The sequence below is a fragment of the Kryptolebias marmoratus genome, linkage group LG9 (genome assembly GCF_001649575.2).
Source record: "Kryptolebias marmoratus isolate JLee-2015 linkage group LG9, ASM164957v2, whole genome shotgun sequence".
Lineage (NCBI taxonomy): Eukaryota > Metazoa > Chordata > Actinopteri > Cyprinodontiformes > Rivulidae > Kryptolebias > Kryptolebias marmoratus.
In genome coordinates this window covers 8,712,071-8,727,947 of record NC_051438.1, presented here as the reverse complement: position 1 = coordinate 8,727,947, position 15,877 = coordinate 8,712,071, and the positions used below count along the sequence as shown (strand labels likewise).

Genomic DNA, 15,877 nt, shown 5'->3' with positions numbered 1-15,877 from the left:
GGGGGGGGGGGGTTACATGATTATTAGTTGTTTTAGTCAGGCGATTGGCCTGACCCGGGTTAAACGATGTAAACAAGCCGCAGAGACTCGCAGGCCCCGTTTCCAAGAATGGGCCAGGTGCGGGAACAAATTAACAGGTTTTAACCATGGCGTTTTGTTTTAAATCTACACTGACCTACAGCCTACCTAAACTACCCGGTGCCTGTGCGGTGCCGACCAGTCACTAACTTTACTGCTGGATGGTTAGCATGCCATGGCTACATGCCACACAATGAATGCCCGGTAGCTGTTAGCTCCGGACCCGTTAGTCTCTGCTGGAGCCGACCGACAAAACCAGCCCTATTCCCGCATGTTAGCGCGTTAAACGAGTCGCTCTGAGCCACTCAGTAGCCTTAAATACAATTAAACCCTCATATTAATTAAGTCTAATTCAAGCGGTGCTAAAGCAGCGACGTTCCTAAATAAAAAAAAAGGAAAAAATGTTACAGCTTCCAGCTAGCTAGCGCAGCACAGCTAGTGTCTCGCCACATACAGCTACTAGCCGGCTAGTAGCCGGAAGTTAGCATTGACGCCAGTAGCCGCGGTGCCATTTCCAAAGAGAGGCCGGCTCACCGTTTCACAAAACGGGCTTTATCCATCGGCCTCACCAGCAGCCTGGCTCGCAAAGTGTCTGAACCCTGCCAGCTTGGTATTATTATTATTATTGCCCCTCGACGCTACAGTCTCATGTTTCGTGTCTGCGCTCCCAGGTGATCACCGGAGAGGCTAGCTGTTAGCTAACCTCACGCCCCTTTCAGCGTTAGCGGTGTCCGCCAATCAGACGGCTCCGTTCGCCGGCGTGACAGCAGCTAACTCTCAAAAAATAAACTTAAATAACGCTTCATTTTCAGAATGTCTGCGCAAAACCATCTTATATCATCATCACCAAGCTACCCCAAAGTGTGACCAGTTTTTTTTAGTCTTTAGTTTTTTACGCTTTTTTAGGTTTCCAAAAGTATATGATGTACTTATAAAAGCTCCAGTTCACTAAGTTTATCCTTTTTTTTTTTCCAGTAACCACTTAAAATGGCAGCTGGAGAGCAGTATGGTACCCTAAAATTATATTTTATGAGTTTGCACGTTCCTTAAAGCGTAATTTTAAACTCAAAGTGATATTTCAGCCATTTTGAAGTGGAGGTCTGTGGAAAGGTTATGAACAAACAGTGTCTTACCTGTCGCAGGTAGGTTCTGTCCGGGTTGACGAGCTAACGGCTAGTCGGAGTGCAACGTTCCAATCTTGAAACAATATTAATCGTAAAAAAACTGTTTCAATCAGAGCAAAAGCTGTTTTATGAACCTTTTACATCACCAGCAGGTTTTTCCACTACGTGGTTATTTATGTATTTATTGGGTGTTTGCAAGTGCAAGCAGCAGCAGCAGCTAGCGGTAGCACTTCCAGCAGGGATACTATGATGTTTCTTTCAGAATAACCACGCAATGTGAAACTGACATAGTTGTAAGGTTTATGGCAGCGTTTGTGAAAGTTTTGCTCCCGGACTAGCCGTTAGCTCGTCAGTCCCAGCCGGAACAAGCTGAGGTTGTTCAACACAGATTACTTGTTCACAACCCTGCTCCGAAAACGTTCGATCCTTTAGGCTTTCATTTCCTACAATCCCATAATTTCCTCCACATATGCAACCAGAACTTTTTGGAGTTTTACAGAGTTTTACACCCACACAGGAAGAATAATTTCCCACCCGACAATCGCCTGCATCACATCCGGTTTAAAGCTGCTTCCCAATATCTTTGTTCAGAATCATGACGTTTTATATAAAAAGCTATTCCCTCAGATGTTCCTTTAAGTCAAGTTGAGTTTATTTGTGTAGCACATTTCAGCACAAGGCAGTTCAAAATGCTTCACATCATAAAAATAAAATAAAAAGCCCTAAAAACAACATACAGTCACCAAATGAGATACCAGCACACATCCATTTATTATGGTTCAAAACTAACTCTCAACAGGTGGGTTTTTAGCCTTGATTTAAAGGAACTCAGTGTTTCGGCAGTTTCAGTTTTCTGGAAGTTTGTTCCAGATTTGTGGTCCACAGAAGCTGAAAGCTGCTCCTCCATGTTTGGTTCTGGTTCTGGAGGTGCAGAGTAGACCAGAACCAGAAGACCTGAGTGGTCTGGAAGGTTTGATACAACAGCAGATCTTTAATGTGTTGTGGTGCTAAGCTGTTCAGAAGTACTTTAAAGACTATTCTCTGAGCTCCAAGGAGCCAGTGGAAGGATTTTAGAACTGGGGTGATGTTCTCTAAGATCCTGGTTTTAGTGAGAACACGAGCAGCAGCGTTCTGGATCAGCTGCAGCCATCTGATTGATTTTTTTTTTTTTAGACAGACCCGTGAAGACAGTGTTGCAGTAATCAATGCGACTAAAGATGAACGCGCGGATGAGTTTCTCTAGATCTTGCTGGGACATGAGTCCTTTAATCCTGGAAATGTTCTTCAGGTGACAGAAGTCCGTCTTTGGAACTGTCTTTATGTGGTTTTACTTTACTTGCTGACTGCAGATAATTTAAGGAAAAATGACTGAATTTGGTTGCATTTCCTCACTGCAAACCTCTGCAACCTCCAGGAATAACCACCTGCAGACTCCTGACTCCAGCAGCGCAGACGAAAGAGCTTTCTTTAACATTTGTGTTTGTGTAAATGTGTTTGTTTTCCGTTTGGTGGGGCAGCTAAACTGTTAGGCGTGCTCAAAGTGTGGCGGACAGAGAGGAGGAGCTCGGGGATTGACATGAATGCATCAAGGCTGTCTGAACTGCATGAACTCCCTTGGAGGATAAGAAGTCATTTCCAGGGTGCAGGAATGATCCTTCCCACCAACGTGTTCAGGTTTACACCACCTGTCGGCGAAAAACACCACAGTCCAGTTCTGCTTTTCTCTTACCGCCCTGTCTGCAGTCTCCTACCTGATTGGTCTGAAAGCTGAACAGAGGCGCTGCAGACGTGAAGATCCACATTCACAGTACTGTAATATCAGGATTTCTTGACTTTTCCTCTAAGCCTGTTCATTTTTTTAGGGATCTCCCATTCTGACATCTGAGGAAATAAATCGAATACATTCCCTTCGACCCACTTCCTGTTTTTGTTCCTTCTCTACCAGCAACAACGTCTTCTAATCAACTCGCCTGGATTTACAGTCCTCTTCATTCTTCTACAGCAGGGGTGATAAAACTCCAGGCATCGGGGGCTGCTGTCCTGGTAGTTTTAGGTTTTTCTGCTTCAACACACCTGATTCAAATGGTTTAATCACCTCCTCACCAAATCATCAAGTTCTCCAGGAGCACGGCAACAAGTCATCCATTTAAACTGGGTTCTTTAAAGCAAGAACATCTAAAACATGCAGTTTGACACGTGGTCTACAGCATACAAACCAGCAAATAATAACAACTTTCAAAAACTGACACCAAATCAGAAAACAGTTCAGTTGAAGATTTCAGGGAGATAGAAGTAAAACAGAGCTTTTTCATGCAGCTCCATTCAGGAAATATGAATAAAAACAAACCATTTTTCACTGTTTCACACATTAACCAGAACAAATTAATATAATAGCTTTATCAAAAAAGTAATGTCTCATTTAAGCTTCGAGCAGATCCAAGGTTTCTGCACTTTAAAGATAAATAAAGCTATTTCAACAGCTGCTGCTTTACCTTTTTCGAAAATAAGAACTGAAGCGTTTTAAAACACATTTTCCCCAACATTTTAGCTCCAGTTTGGACAGAAATGACTCCTACGTTGCTCATGTTTGCTGTTAAATGTGTCAGGAGGGGGTCTTATTCACAGCAGGGGTGAGAACATTTAATAAAAGCTCAGGATCACAACACCAGCGTGGACCAAATGAGATGATTTTAAGCATTTTCAAAAAACACGTGAAGAACCTCCGGTCCTGTTTTATTGTCGAGCGTTTACACGTGTAAACCGTCGCACGACTTCCAACATTTACTTATTACATTACAAACAGGAGCCGGAAACACTTAAAGCTTTGTTTGGATAAAAAAATAATCATAAAAAAAAACAACATAAACAAGAGGATATATAATCTTCAGCATGTGTTCAATCAGGGACAACATTCATGTTTATTTTGCAACAAAACTTCTTCTAAAGTAAGTCTTTAATAAGACAGTACCACAAGAGGTTTTATCACCTCCCCGCTAAAGAAAAAAAACATAAAAACTGATGTAAGAAAAATAAACTTCCTCTTTGAGCGTGCTCATAAAGCAGCTACCGAAAATGACAAGTCAAAGCAGAATTACAATAAAAGCTAAATTTCTTTTAAAACAAGTGGCTGGAGATCATTTGGTAGAACATCAATTGTGGAGTTTTACTTTGAAAATAGCAGCATTTTCTTTTTCTTTTTTGAATAAATTACTCAATTTCTTTAAAAGGACAAAAACAATAAAATGCATGGGGCTGCGGGCTTTGATTCTTTCTAAGGCAGTCATTTTTTCCTCGTTCCTGTGCGGGGGTGATGGAAATGGAAGGGTGGCGTTGTCAGTTCGTCGGCACGTCCTCGAGGGAGGGGGGGGGAACCCTGAGCAGGCTGAGTGCTCCGTTCGACACCAGCGATCCGATGTGAAACGGGTGGCAAAAAAAAAGAAAAAAAGAAAAAGACGACCCAGACGCTGACAGCCGCAGCGCAGTGCTCCTCATGCCTTGTACTTCTCCTTCCCCGTTTCGCTAATGACGCAGATGTGCTGGAACAGAAGAAGCGGCCGATGAGTAATGCGGCTTCGTGTTCGTCGACGCCACCCCGCGGGTCGGTCGCTCATTTTCACTGCCTGCGTGGATACTCACGTTCAAATCTCTAAAGTACTCGTTGTAGTCTAAGGCGTATCCCACCACAAATTTATCAGGAACCTCAAACCCTACAACTGAAACACACAAAAAGAGAGAAAAAGGATGAGTTTCTTTCATAAAGACGGGGGCATTAAACTGTGACAAAGTTCACAAATTAAATAAAACATGAAAAAAAGAGGAAAAATTAAAGTAGGATTCCTTGAAGGAACATATAACACCCACTACCTTGTACACCAAAGTTATCTATTAAAATCATGTGATCTGTTAGAGCTTTGGGTACATGACTCAATGACTCTCAGCTACTACCACACCAAATTTTATCTCATTATCTGTAAGCCTGAGGCCCTGTTTACATGTGTAAACAGATGTTGATTGGAAAAAACCTACAAGTTTAAGTATCTCGGGGTCTTGTTCACGAATGAGGGAAAAATGGAGCGGGAGATCGACAGGCGGATCGGTGCAGCGTCTGCAGTGAAGCGGGCGCTGTACCGATCTGTCGTGGTGAAGAGAGAGCTGAGCCAAAAAGCGAAGCTCTCGATTTACCGGTCGATCTACGTTCCTACCCTCATCTATGGTCCCGAGCTTTGGGTAGTGACCGAAAGAAGGAGATCGCGAATACAAGCGGCTGAAATGAGTTTCCTCCGCAGGGTGTCTGGGCTCTCCCTTAGAGATAGGGTGAGAAGCTCGGTCATCCGGGAGGGACTCAGAGTAGAGCCACTGCTCCTCCACGTCGAGAGGAGCCAGTTGAGGTGGCTCGGGCATCTGGTGAGGATGCCTCCTGGACGCCTCCCTGGTGAGGTGTTCCGGGCACGTCCCACCGGGAGGAGGCCCAGAGGAAGACCCAGGACACGCTGGAGGGACTATGTTTCTCGGCTGGCCTGGGAACGCCTTGGGATTCCCCCGGAGGAGCTGGCCCAAGTGGCTGAGGAGAGGGAAGTCTGGGTCTCCCTGCTTAGGGTGCTGCCCCCGCGACCCGACCCCGGATAAGCGGAAGAGAATGGGTGGATGGTTTACACCAGGGGTGGGCAATCCTGGTCCTGGAGGGCCACCATCCTGCAGGTTTTACATGTTTCTCCAACACACCTGAATTGAATCAATGGCTGATTAACAGGCTTCTGTAGAACATGAAGAGGTAATTTAACCTCTGAAGCAGGTGTGTTGGAGCAGAGAAACAAGGAAAACCTGCAGGATGGTGGCCCTCGAAGACCAGGATTGCCTACCCATTGTTTACACGGTGCTGCTGTGCTCCTTGAGCCCGCTGTAGTTTCGAGGCCAAGCCACTAACTGGCACAGGCACCAATCTCTTGGGCTACAGTGGCCTGAAACCAGAGGGTTGCTGGTTCAAACCCCCACTCTGTCCGTCTCAGCCAGTGTGTCCTTGGGCAAGACTCTTCACCCGCCTTGCCTACTGGTGGTGGTCAGAGGGCTCGGTGGCACCGGTGTGATGGCAGCTTCACTTCTGTCAGTCCACCCCAGGGCAGCTGTGGCTACGATGTAGCTCACCACCATCAGTGGATGAATGATTGTAGTGTGAAGAGCTTTGGGGTCCTCAGACTTGATATAGCTCTATATGAGTGCAGGCCATTTACCATTTGAACACGGAGGCCATTGCATCCACAGTGGTGGACACAGGGATGTTTATTTGGACCTACAGAGATGTTGGTTTGCTGCTTCGTGTTGAACAGGGTAAGCAGCACTAACAGCTCTCTGCTCTGCTGTTGATCTGCTCGTGCAGAGCAGCTGTTGACTGCAGCCGTCTGCGGTGCGCATGAACGATTTCACACCTTGTGGCTTCCTTTGAAATGCAAACTGCGAGGATCTGAAAACCTCCGCCCTGAGACCTGTGTTTAAAAAGCTTCAGTGTCAGAATAACACCGCTGTAATTGAACGGCCGGACTGCAACAGAAAAACAGCCCTGTGATCCGTTTGAGCCTTGCTGGGGATGACTCTCAGCTACTACCACACCAGATTTTAGCTCATAACACGTCATTCCTTGATATCTTTACAGTGAAGACTTTCATTTTAAGTGCTGCGAGAAGGGAGGAATGGTAAATTGAAAGGTAGTAAAAGAATGTCTCATCCCAGAAGGGTGAAACGAACCATTAAAAACTTATCCAGCTAAAACGTTTCTTTTCTTTTTGCTCTTTGAAACTTACAGTCCGGTCGGTATCCAACGCTCCGCGGCGTCCTCTTCACTAGCAAACTAAAGAGAGACCAAAAATCTTTCATTAGTAGTCACAAACAAGCGCAGCAACTCTTCAACACGCGTTCAGCCGCTACGCTACCTTGCGACTTTAACCATTTTGGGATTGTACTGTTTCAGCAGCTGCAGTAACGTTTTCATGGTCTTCCCCGTGTCGATGATATCCTGGAAGCAGAGGACGGGAGACGCTCATGTTAGTGGTTCCAAAGCGGGATTAAAGAGCACCAAAGTTTATTATGGAAGGGTGAAATAAAAAGGCAGCCCATACCTCCACAATCAATACATTCTGTGTAAAGAGAAAAGAAGAGCACATTAATCATAATTAACAGGAAGACAACAAACAGGACGCTTTTCACTTGAAGCCATAACACCAACCACAAACAACATGCTGCTACAGAAAATACACTTGGTTTAAATACCAGTGGCTATTTAGTAATTAGTAAAATTAGCTTTTAGCGTCAAATTAATTGACATTAAAATGAGAAACCGTGTCCTAAGGTGAGCTCACCTTTCCTGTCAGAGTAGACAGATCGTCTCCACCGATCACTTTGATTTCGCCCGTCGACTGGTCGTTCTGGAAAGATGAAACAGAGTTTATCACCGGACCTCACACCTTGACCACAAGGACAGAAGCGCCGCCGAGAACCACGACAGCGCAGAGGAAAACCAGGCGAGTTAAAGGCCCATCATCACGCACACGCGGAGACCATCTCAAACAACGCTGCGGTTGGAGCCGTTTTGGTCAAACGAAGCGATCTGTCTGCACTTGGAGTGTGCTGGGAACATCAAAATGTAAGGAAATTATATTTATTAATACATGTTTATGGTTGTGAATGACTACATGAACCACTTAAAAGTCCTTAATGAGCCCAAACAAAAGAAATGCCTCTGAAAGAAAGATACAAAATCTGCACAATATTTTTCTCCTAATTAAGGTTATTGTGTCCTTAAATTATAGGCAAAGTGTGTGACCAGCTGCCACCTACCACATGTTTGTTAACCTACAGAAACAGCCACAGGAACTAAAAACAGGTCAACAATGGTGACGACGATAGAAGAGATGCTTAGAATGGAGAAGTCAGACAGTTTTGATGCTTTGGTACGTATTTATACTCAGATCTGTGGAGTAAAGTCTGCAGATAGTATCTAAGTTCTTTCGGCTGCTCCCTTCTTCAAGGGGTCACTACAGCGAGCTAACTCACACGAACGATTTGGCAACTGATTTCACCGGACGCCCTCCCCTGACGCGACCTGGGCTCGAACCTGCAACCTCAGGATTACAGGACGGCGGCACTGACCAACGAGCCGTCTGCAGATGAAAAGGAGAAATCGACCGGTGTAGCAGAAGTTTGTTTGAACGCTGAGCCCCGTCTTTATGTCCCTCTGCTCGATCCCTGATATTTATTCTTAACAGAAGTCCTACTCACTCTGCTTTATTTTACATTTATCATTAGGTCCACTCGTATTACCACCTAAATGTCTTCCATCAGATTTCACACTTGTCTGATTCACCTACAGACTTCGGCCATCCTAATGTAGGCGAGTCGCATGACTTGAGCTTCTACGTGGCTTACGGTGGATTCAGACGAGTGTTTTGTTTACACTGAGCACGTACCTGCATTGCATACAAACAAACAGAAACTACTGGTGTAAACTCTATCAAACTGCACCATTTCATACTTTGCAAGGTGTAGCTTCAATGGGTTACAGCTCTTCATACAGCGATGGATGGATGGATGGATGGATGGAGCAACATGAGTTACTGGTGGATTATGTTTGCATTGTGCAGGATTGCTTCATGTTTTATTGTTTTGTTTTGTAAAAGCATCTATTGAGACACCAAGTCCCACTCCCAAAAAGGAACAATAAAGTATAACGTGTTATATAAACATAAATCTAAAAATTACTACAAGCCCAACTCTGAGAAGACTAAATGTTGCAGGAGGATCAACTTAAAACGTGAGTAAAAATAGAGAACGAGCCAAACGCTGCTACTGAAAGCACAGCTCGGCCTCGTTTCAAAGGTTGACTCTGAATGTTTGTCTTGGCTTGGGTTTAAAAACGAAGCATGAAAACACAGAAGCAACAACGTCTGTAGCTCCGACGGACAAATCCCCGCTGGATCCAGTTTGCAGCTGGTTCTCCATCAGCGAAGAACAGACTCTATTTTCATTTTCTGTAAACACGTCCTTTTTTAAAAAAAAAAAAAAAAAAAAAAGAGTTCAGCATTTAGAGCTCGGTCCTGCCTCTCATAACTGATGCAGACAAGACGCTCTGATACATAAGAAAAGAGCCTGCCATGCCTTAAACTATAATAAAGAAAAATGTAGTCTTTTTTTTTAATTGTTTCAACTCTTTGCTTTTATTTGTATTTTGGCCTCTTTGTCCTTTAGTTTATTTGAACAAAAGCAGCAGCTTTATGTGCCGCCTCCTGGGAAAGAACGGAGACCTTGAGGAGTCCTCAGATAAGCAGCAGAAACTGGACAGATGGTCTCATCTGCTTTCTGTCTTTGTTACCTTTTGTTGCATTTTCCACTCCAGCCAAGCATAAACTCTTTCAATCTCCAGTAGTGCCCTTTCCATAACTCTTTAAAAAAGAAACACCCAACTACGCAGGCAGTGAGCTCTTCATTTAAACTTGACATTTACAAACACAGACTCAGTCTCGATTCATCAGATTCATCAAATATCTCCCAGCTGACAGTGCCAAGCTCAAATACAGAAAAAAAAAGGCTCGTCAGCGTTCTGTGTCAGCGCTAAACAGACAGAGACGCCAGAACTCGCTCCAACTTGTGTTCTGTTTGTCGAGAAAGAAATGTGCGATAAGGGTTGACTCCAGATAAGAGCCTTCCATCCCTGCAGGGAAAATTCATCATTACGAAAAAATAAAACCTGTTTTCTTTTCAGAGAACACGTGGACCGCTTCACCCCGGCCACGCCAGCTGCACACGACTGCTCAACGAGCTCAAGAGTTTTACACAGATTACAAACACATCAGACACATTTGACCTTTTCATAAAAGAATCATATGATAGAGTTTTAAACTAAAATCATATGTGGAGAAGCGATGAGGGTTGTAGTCACCTTCCTGTTTGCTAATACTGATCAGCTGTGGCGGCCATCTTGAATCAGTTCCACTCTATAAACGTGTAAGAGCTCGGAGCATGTGTTGTGGAAAAAAAGGCCATCTTGACATGCGGTCGACTCCGATTGTTAGCTGTGTACGAGCATCTAATGATTACTTTCTGTAAAAGCTGCTCAGCGGTTCACGAGATATTTTGCTAACAGACACAAAGAAAGGTAAAGTGGTATATTACACAGTAGCTCTTGAGGCGAATGAAGTCCACCGTCATCGGGATGGAGCGGTCGCTGTTCCGGTTCAGGGCTTTGATGTAGTCCAGCAGGTCGGCAAAGAACTTGTAGCCCCCCTTGAGCACACAGAGGGCCACGATGTGGTGCCCCCCCATCTCCTTCATAATCTCCCTGGCCAGCCTCTCCGTCCTGGGAACACACGGGAGGGGAGGATAATCAGCTCCTGTTTCTGCTGCGGTCGGCAGAAACTGAAACACATTCAGACTGAAGGAACAAACCGGTCAGCGCTTCGAACGCTGGCTCTCAGTGGTAACACGGTCATAAAACTGTAGTAAAGAAATCAAGCGTGAAGTTGTTCAAGTGGTGGGTACGTTCAACAGATGAGGAGCAGTGGGAACTCAGCCCTCCGTCTGTGGATCAGGTCTTCATTCAGCAGAGACGGATAAACAAACTGAGGCTGCAGAATGTAGGACTAACGGTGGGGTCTCACCGGGCTGCGACTGACTGCTGAATGGCGTTCAGCAGGGAGTCTCCAGGATGGCTCGCAGCTTTTGCTGTGGTTCTCAATCTTCCCGCAGGAGTCTCAGAGGCTCACAGTCGTGTCGCTTGAGTTACCGTATTTTCCAGACTATATGACGCAGTTAAAAGCCTTCATTTTTCTCAGAAAAACAACAGTGTGCCTTATAATCCGGAGCTCTTTATATATGTAGGAAGTCGTGATATTTTAGTACGACTTTGGTTAAACTCCAAAGCTGCACCGGTTGCAGCATTAAGGCTCAGTTAGAGTCGCTCAGGGCTCCGATGGCCGCGAGCGGTGGAGGCGTTTCTACTTGACGCTTACGTCGGTGCAGTGTTCTTCTATGAGTTTTGACCCGTTTGATTATCTTTGTGATCTCTCATAAAGGGATCATATAAATGCTGATACAGGCGAACCAGCTCCGTTAGAGCAGCAAAATCATCCATTTTGAATGGAGCGCGGCGTGCAAAGTTACAAAAACTGGGAGGTGCACGATGATGCGCCTTATAGTCCGGTGCGCTGTGTCTTATAATCCAGTGAGCCCTATAGTGATGAAAATACAGTAGTTCAAATATATATATGTGCGATAAATTCTCTCTCAAAATGGTCTCCAACCCATCTCTGAGAGCACTGAAGCTGTATTTTGCCTCCTGCAAGGAGCTCTCCTCTGGCAGAGAACATCCGAGGCAAACGTCCAGGTCTAAAAAAACCAATAATGATTATTGAAAAACCAATCCAAACCTGCCCAACTTCATTTCTAAAGTGCACTCCAGCAGATGAAATCCTAAACTTGGAGGCAGCAGCCCGGGCACGTGTGACGTGGGCGGAGCTGGACGATGAAGTAACGAGTACGGCCCTGAGTGCAGTTCCACCGCGCGCACAGTGCCGATCGGCGAGTCTGCAGCAGAAACTCGTATTTTCTCGCAATTTTGAGTCGCAGCCCTTAAAGTTTTAACAGCGACACTGACTAAAACCACGGTTCCACTGAATTCATGAACAGGGCTGTAAAACCTGTTTGAAACGGAGCTTATAAAAACAGGTGCTGCAGGAAATCACTTCACTGCAGCTGCAGGAATACCGTCAGCTTTTGGAAATCCTGGTCAGCTCAGGACAGAACATTCAGAACCACAGACTGTCGTTCAAACAGGATATTTAAGCTCGACTAGTAAAAGCAAAACATGGCTTAAAACCAAAAGAACCAGTTTGATCTGAGTAAATAAACCTCCCTTCTCCATTTGGCACAAAAAGAAGTTTAAAAATAAACTGATTTTTAAAAGTTAATATGTGAAGTACTTTTATTTCACAAAAGGACTGTTTCTTTACTCTAATAGAAAACATGTGAGGTCCTTTAGTTTTTAAAAAAGGCAGGGAGGCATGTTGTTTTTGTACAGAATGACCTACAAGCAGCTTAATAAATAAAACATCGACTGTTCAGCTGACATTGAGGCAGTTTTTTGCTGTATTTTTGTTCAAATTTAGGATATTTCCCCACTGAAAAGTTAAAAATTTTATTAATTCACCCTATAATAAGACATGTTTTAGGTGAAAACATTATATCATTCAAGACAAAATTCAGAAAAATATAAAATGGAATGGGGAGGGGGGCTCCATGTTGTTGTGGTCTCTCGCACGGACACCCCGAATTCAACCGAGCCGATAATCCACCATCGCCTGAAGCTCTCAGGATCTACCCACCTGTCCAAGATGAGCCCGTGAGGGATATAGACCCGCTCCAAGTCAGCGGCGTAGTGCTTTGGTATGCAGAAAAGATCCAGGTCGTAGCCCTGCTCCTCGTCGCTGATCTGGGAAAAAAAAGGGACACGAAGGGGTTAAAGAAACGCCGGAGGTGGAGGGGGGGTGACCTAACGAAGGACACGGGGCACTCATCTGACAGGGCAGCGTGAGGTCAGAAAGGACTGCACGTGTGCTTTACAGATCAACAAACCGCCGGGATCTCCACCCAGCACCACCCTGAGACAGGAACCCGCTTGTTTCCAACGTAGGACTCTCAGAAAAATAAAAAACAAAGGTTAACTTTTATCTCCCTGCTGCCGACAACGGAGAGTTCCCTCCAAGTTGTCCAGGAACCGACATGTAAACAACTCAATTTTCCCCCATTAAGCCTAATCCTGTAAGCACTTAGTCTTTTCTAATATTTTGGGAAATCAAATTTTGCGTCGAGGGTTGAACGGGCGCCGCCACGAGGACGCAGACAGGATAACAGGAGTCATGTGACAGCCTGGAAGCTGGCGGGGAGGTCGGGAACCGTTACAGAACCCTGAGTGCTCGCTAAAACGACGATACGTGCTCCTCTGCTCGGGCTGAAACCTTTCAGTGACAAATATGAACGACTGATAACGAGCAGATGTCTTAGCAGCCCCGAAATACGAAAGATTTACTTCCACGGGTACCTCTGAGCTCTCCGTCTGTTCAGGAGGTCAGAGGAAAACTAAGTTGAATCTTTGCTCACCATCACATCCCCGTGCATTTCTGTGTCCTTCTCCTGGGCCAAGTTAAGGTTAGGGCCAGGGGTCATAGGTTAAACGGAGCCAGGGGGTTCATGTCAAACAGCTCTGGTGCCCAGAATTACAGAAACTAAACCGAGACGGGCTCCAGATCCCTGTGACGCCCCCGCCGCGGTTTCTCTCAAAACCGTGGTGGAGGCCGGCACGTTTCTGGAGTGAACGTTGTGATTTGTCGCCAACAACCCAGTGAGATGACGCCGTTAAGGGTTACGGGACAGAGCTAGGGACCTGGCGAACACCCCTCTACCCTCCAAACTGTTAAACAGTGTCATTGGTAAGAGTCCAGGAGATTAAAACCCATCAACTCAGGGTCAAGGTGAATGTGAACAGACACAATGCCGGCGTTTTCGTCGCACGGCAGCGTCCTAATGCATCATCATCACAGTGTCAGCGAGCGCAATCTCAATATCACAAAGAACTGCAATAAATCACAGACCGTCGTATTTCAAGCACCCTGCATTCATGCCCTGCATGCTAATAATATGCAGTGCTTATAAAAGGTACGTTTAATGCTTTTACTGCTGTCGTAAATCAATCATGGTTAATATAAACTGAGCTTCTTTACAAAAGAAAAACCCTTCAGTGTGAATATTTATGCATTCACCTCCTTTGAAGTGGCCGTCCTAATTCAGCTCAGAGAAGAGATTATTGAAAAGTACAAGTCAGAGGATGGATACAAAATGATTTTCAAGGTCCTAAACATCTCAGGAGTTCTGCTGAATCCATCAACAAATGGAAGGAATATGGAGCATGTGTAAATCTACCAAGAGCAAGGCAGTTAAAGGAATTAAAGCTCCAGCAGCTGAAGGGAGAGACTGTACAGATAACACCTGCTGATCAGGTTCTTCAGCAGTCTGAGCTTTATGGGAGAGTGGCAATGAAAGACATGCTGCTGTAGAAAACTCAGATTAAATCTCAAGTCGGACCGGCTGCCGAGAAGCACTCGACTGTGGAGTCCTCCACGTGTCGCCTGTCAAACTCTAGCTAAGATATACTCTGAGTAATAAAAGCATAAAACAGCCACGGGGGTGAGAACGTTCTAATGGCACCATAGTTGACTTTAAAGGGCAGTGACCACAGGAGAAAGTGAGGAATAGGAATAAACATTAATACGCACGCCACAGGTTTAGCCTAATAGTGTACAGCCCTCATGTGAACTGACAAAAAGGTCCAATAACTCAGGAAAAGTTGGGTTTTCGGTTGGATTTTCCCAAACTGATCCCATTGAAACTGGACTCTGACACTTCTTGGGAAAAAAGGATCATTGGCTATTCATTTACTCATTCCAGTGTAGGGGAACTTCTTTGTACATCAGATATTACAACACACCCACAGGGTCGGACCTTGTGCTTGGACTTAAAGTAAAACTACAGGACAGAGATGGAGTTTAGACTAAATCTACAGGAATAATGTCTTTGGTGCTAGGTCTACAACAAACCCAACTACATAGGTGCAGGTTAAAGCAGCGCTGCAACCTTTTCTCCATTTAGTCCTATTTACCTCCAGGGTTACATAACATATATATATATATATATATATATATATATGTCCTCATCTCGTGCAGATAGTTACCTGTCTGAACACATACCTGCTTAGGTTATATTAACATGTTTTCAAACCATCCTTTGACCCACGCGGGCTAAGCTGCAGACTGACAGGGAGCCACGCTTTGGGGTCATCAGCCCTGTCTGAGCGCGTCTCGTGCGTCACTAACGCGGGGAGCGCGTGCTCGCCTCCAACCCGCAGGCCACGCCGGGCTTTCAGCGCCGCCCCTCACCTTTCACCGTTATGTCTCCACGGAGCACGCGGGCAGGTAAGTACCGAGCACAGCCACGTTACTCCTCCGGGTGGTAACCTCCACCTCCAGCTCCACCCCCACCCCCCGACCCCCCGGCCGGCTCGTGTCCACACCGAGGCGGCGGCCGGGCGGGGAGAAGTACTCACCACGACACACGAGCTGGATGTCGCCATGTCCGTCCGCGTCGGTCCCCGCACGTCGAATCCAAGCGGTCCACTCGGCGTCCTCCTGTCCGGGAGACTTCGCGTCACGCTCGGGCCGGTTTCACAGTTTGTCCTCGGCTTCGTGACACCCCACGCTCACGGAGCTGCAGGAACAGTAGGGCGTCTCGTTCAGAACAGGCTGCGGCTTTTTTTTTATATATTTTCCAAAAACCCCTGCCGCCTTTAGTGCGCAGGCGCGGGAGCAGCGAATCGCGGAAGCTCCTTCGCCTCGCCTCGCCCCGCGCCGACCTCTGAAGAGCGGGAAGTAGGGCAGGCCGTTGTAACATATAATCAAACACCTATCCTAGGCGAACCTGCGTTTGTCTGTCAGCAAAATATCTCATGCGCTGGACGGATTTTAATGAAACTCTCAGAAATTAATTACTGAAATTTTATGTATAATTGATTTACTGTCGTGGTTTATCAAAGATCGTCTGTCTGACAGACTTCTATGAGCCTCGAGGTATGGATGGAGCTC

General features: G+C 45.6%; 2 protein-coding genes across 7 annotated transcripts in view; both read right to left on the bottom strand.

Moving 5' to 3' along the window:
• Positions 1 to 785, bottom strand: part of pabir2 (PABIR family member 2) — a 7,284-nt gene extending 6,499 nt beyond the window's left edge. For 5 of the 6 annotated variants that reach the window (XM_037977587.1, XM_037977588.1, XM_037977589.1 and 2 more), the window contains exon 1: positions 1 to 785. The gene's annotated coding sequence lies outside the window, so the exon portion shown is untranslated. The other variant, XM_037977586.1, reaches the window with a different exon arrangement.
• A 3,754-nt stretch (positions 786 to 4,539) lies between these two features.
• hprt1 (hypoxanthine phosphoribosyltransferase 1) lies at positions 4,540 to 15,577 on the bottom strand. Its single transcript, XM_017419662.3, has 9 exons — positions 15,343 to 15,577; positions 12,569 to 12,675; positions 10,362 to 10,545; positions 7,553 to 7,618; positions 7,313 to 7,330; positions 7,127 to 7,209; positions 6,998 to 7,044; positions 4,839 to 4,915; positions 4,540 to 4,738 (listed from the first exon to the last, which is right to left on the bottom strand). Exons 1-9 carry the CDS (start codon positions 15,367 to 15,369, stop codon positions 4,691 to 4,693), a joined length of 657 nt encoding a protein of 218 aa, XP_017275151.1. The 5' UTR covers positions 15,370 to 15,577; the 3' UTR covers positions 4,540 to 4,690.
• Positions 15,578 to 15,877: the final 300 nt, after the last annotated feature.

Excerpts from the sequence above, each read along its gene's own strand:
- hprt1 (XM_017419662.3), bottom strand. The coding sequence starts at position 15,369 with ATGGCGACATCCAGCTCGTGTGTCGTG. Across the intron at positions 7,619-10,361 it reads TTCGCCTCAAGAGCTACTGT|AACGACCAGTCGACGGGCGA; the intron begins GTAATATACCAC and ends TCATCTTTCCAG. Across the intron at positions 7,045-7,126 it reads AAAATGGTTAAAGTCGCAAG|TTTGCTAGTGAAGAGGACGC; the intron begins GTAGCGTAGCGG and ends GTCTCTCTTTAG.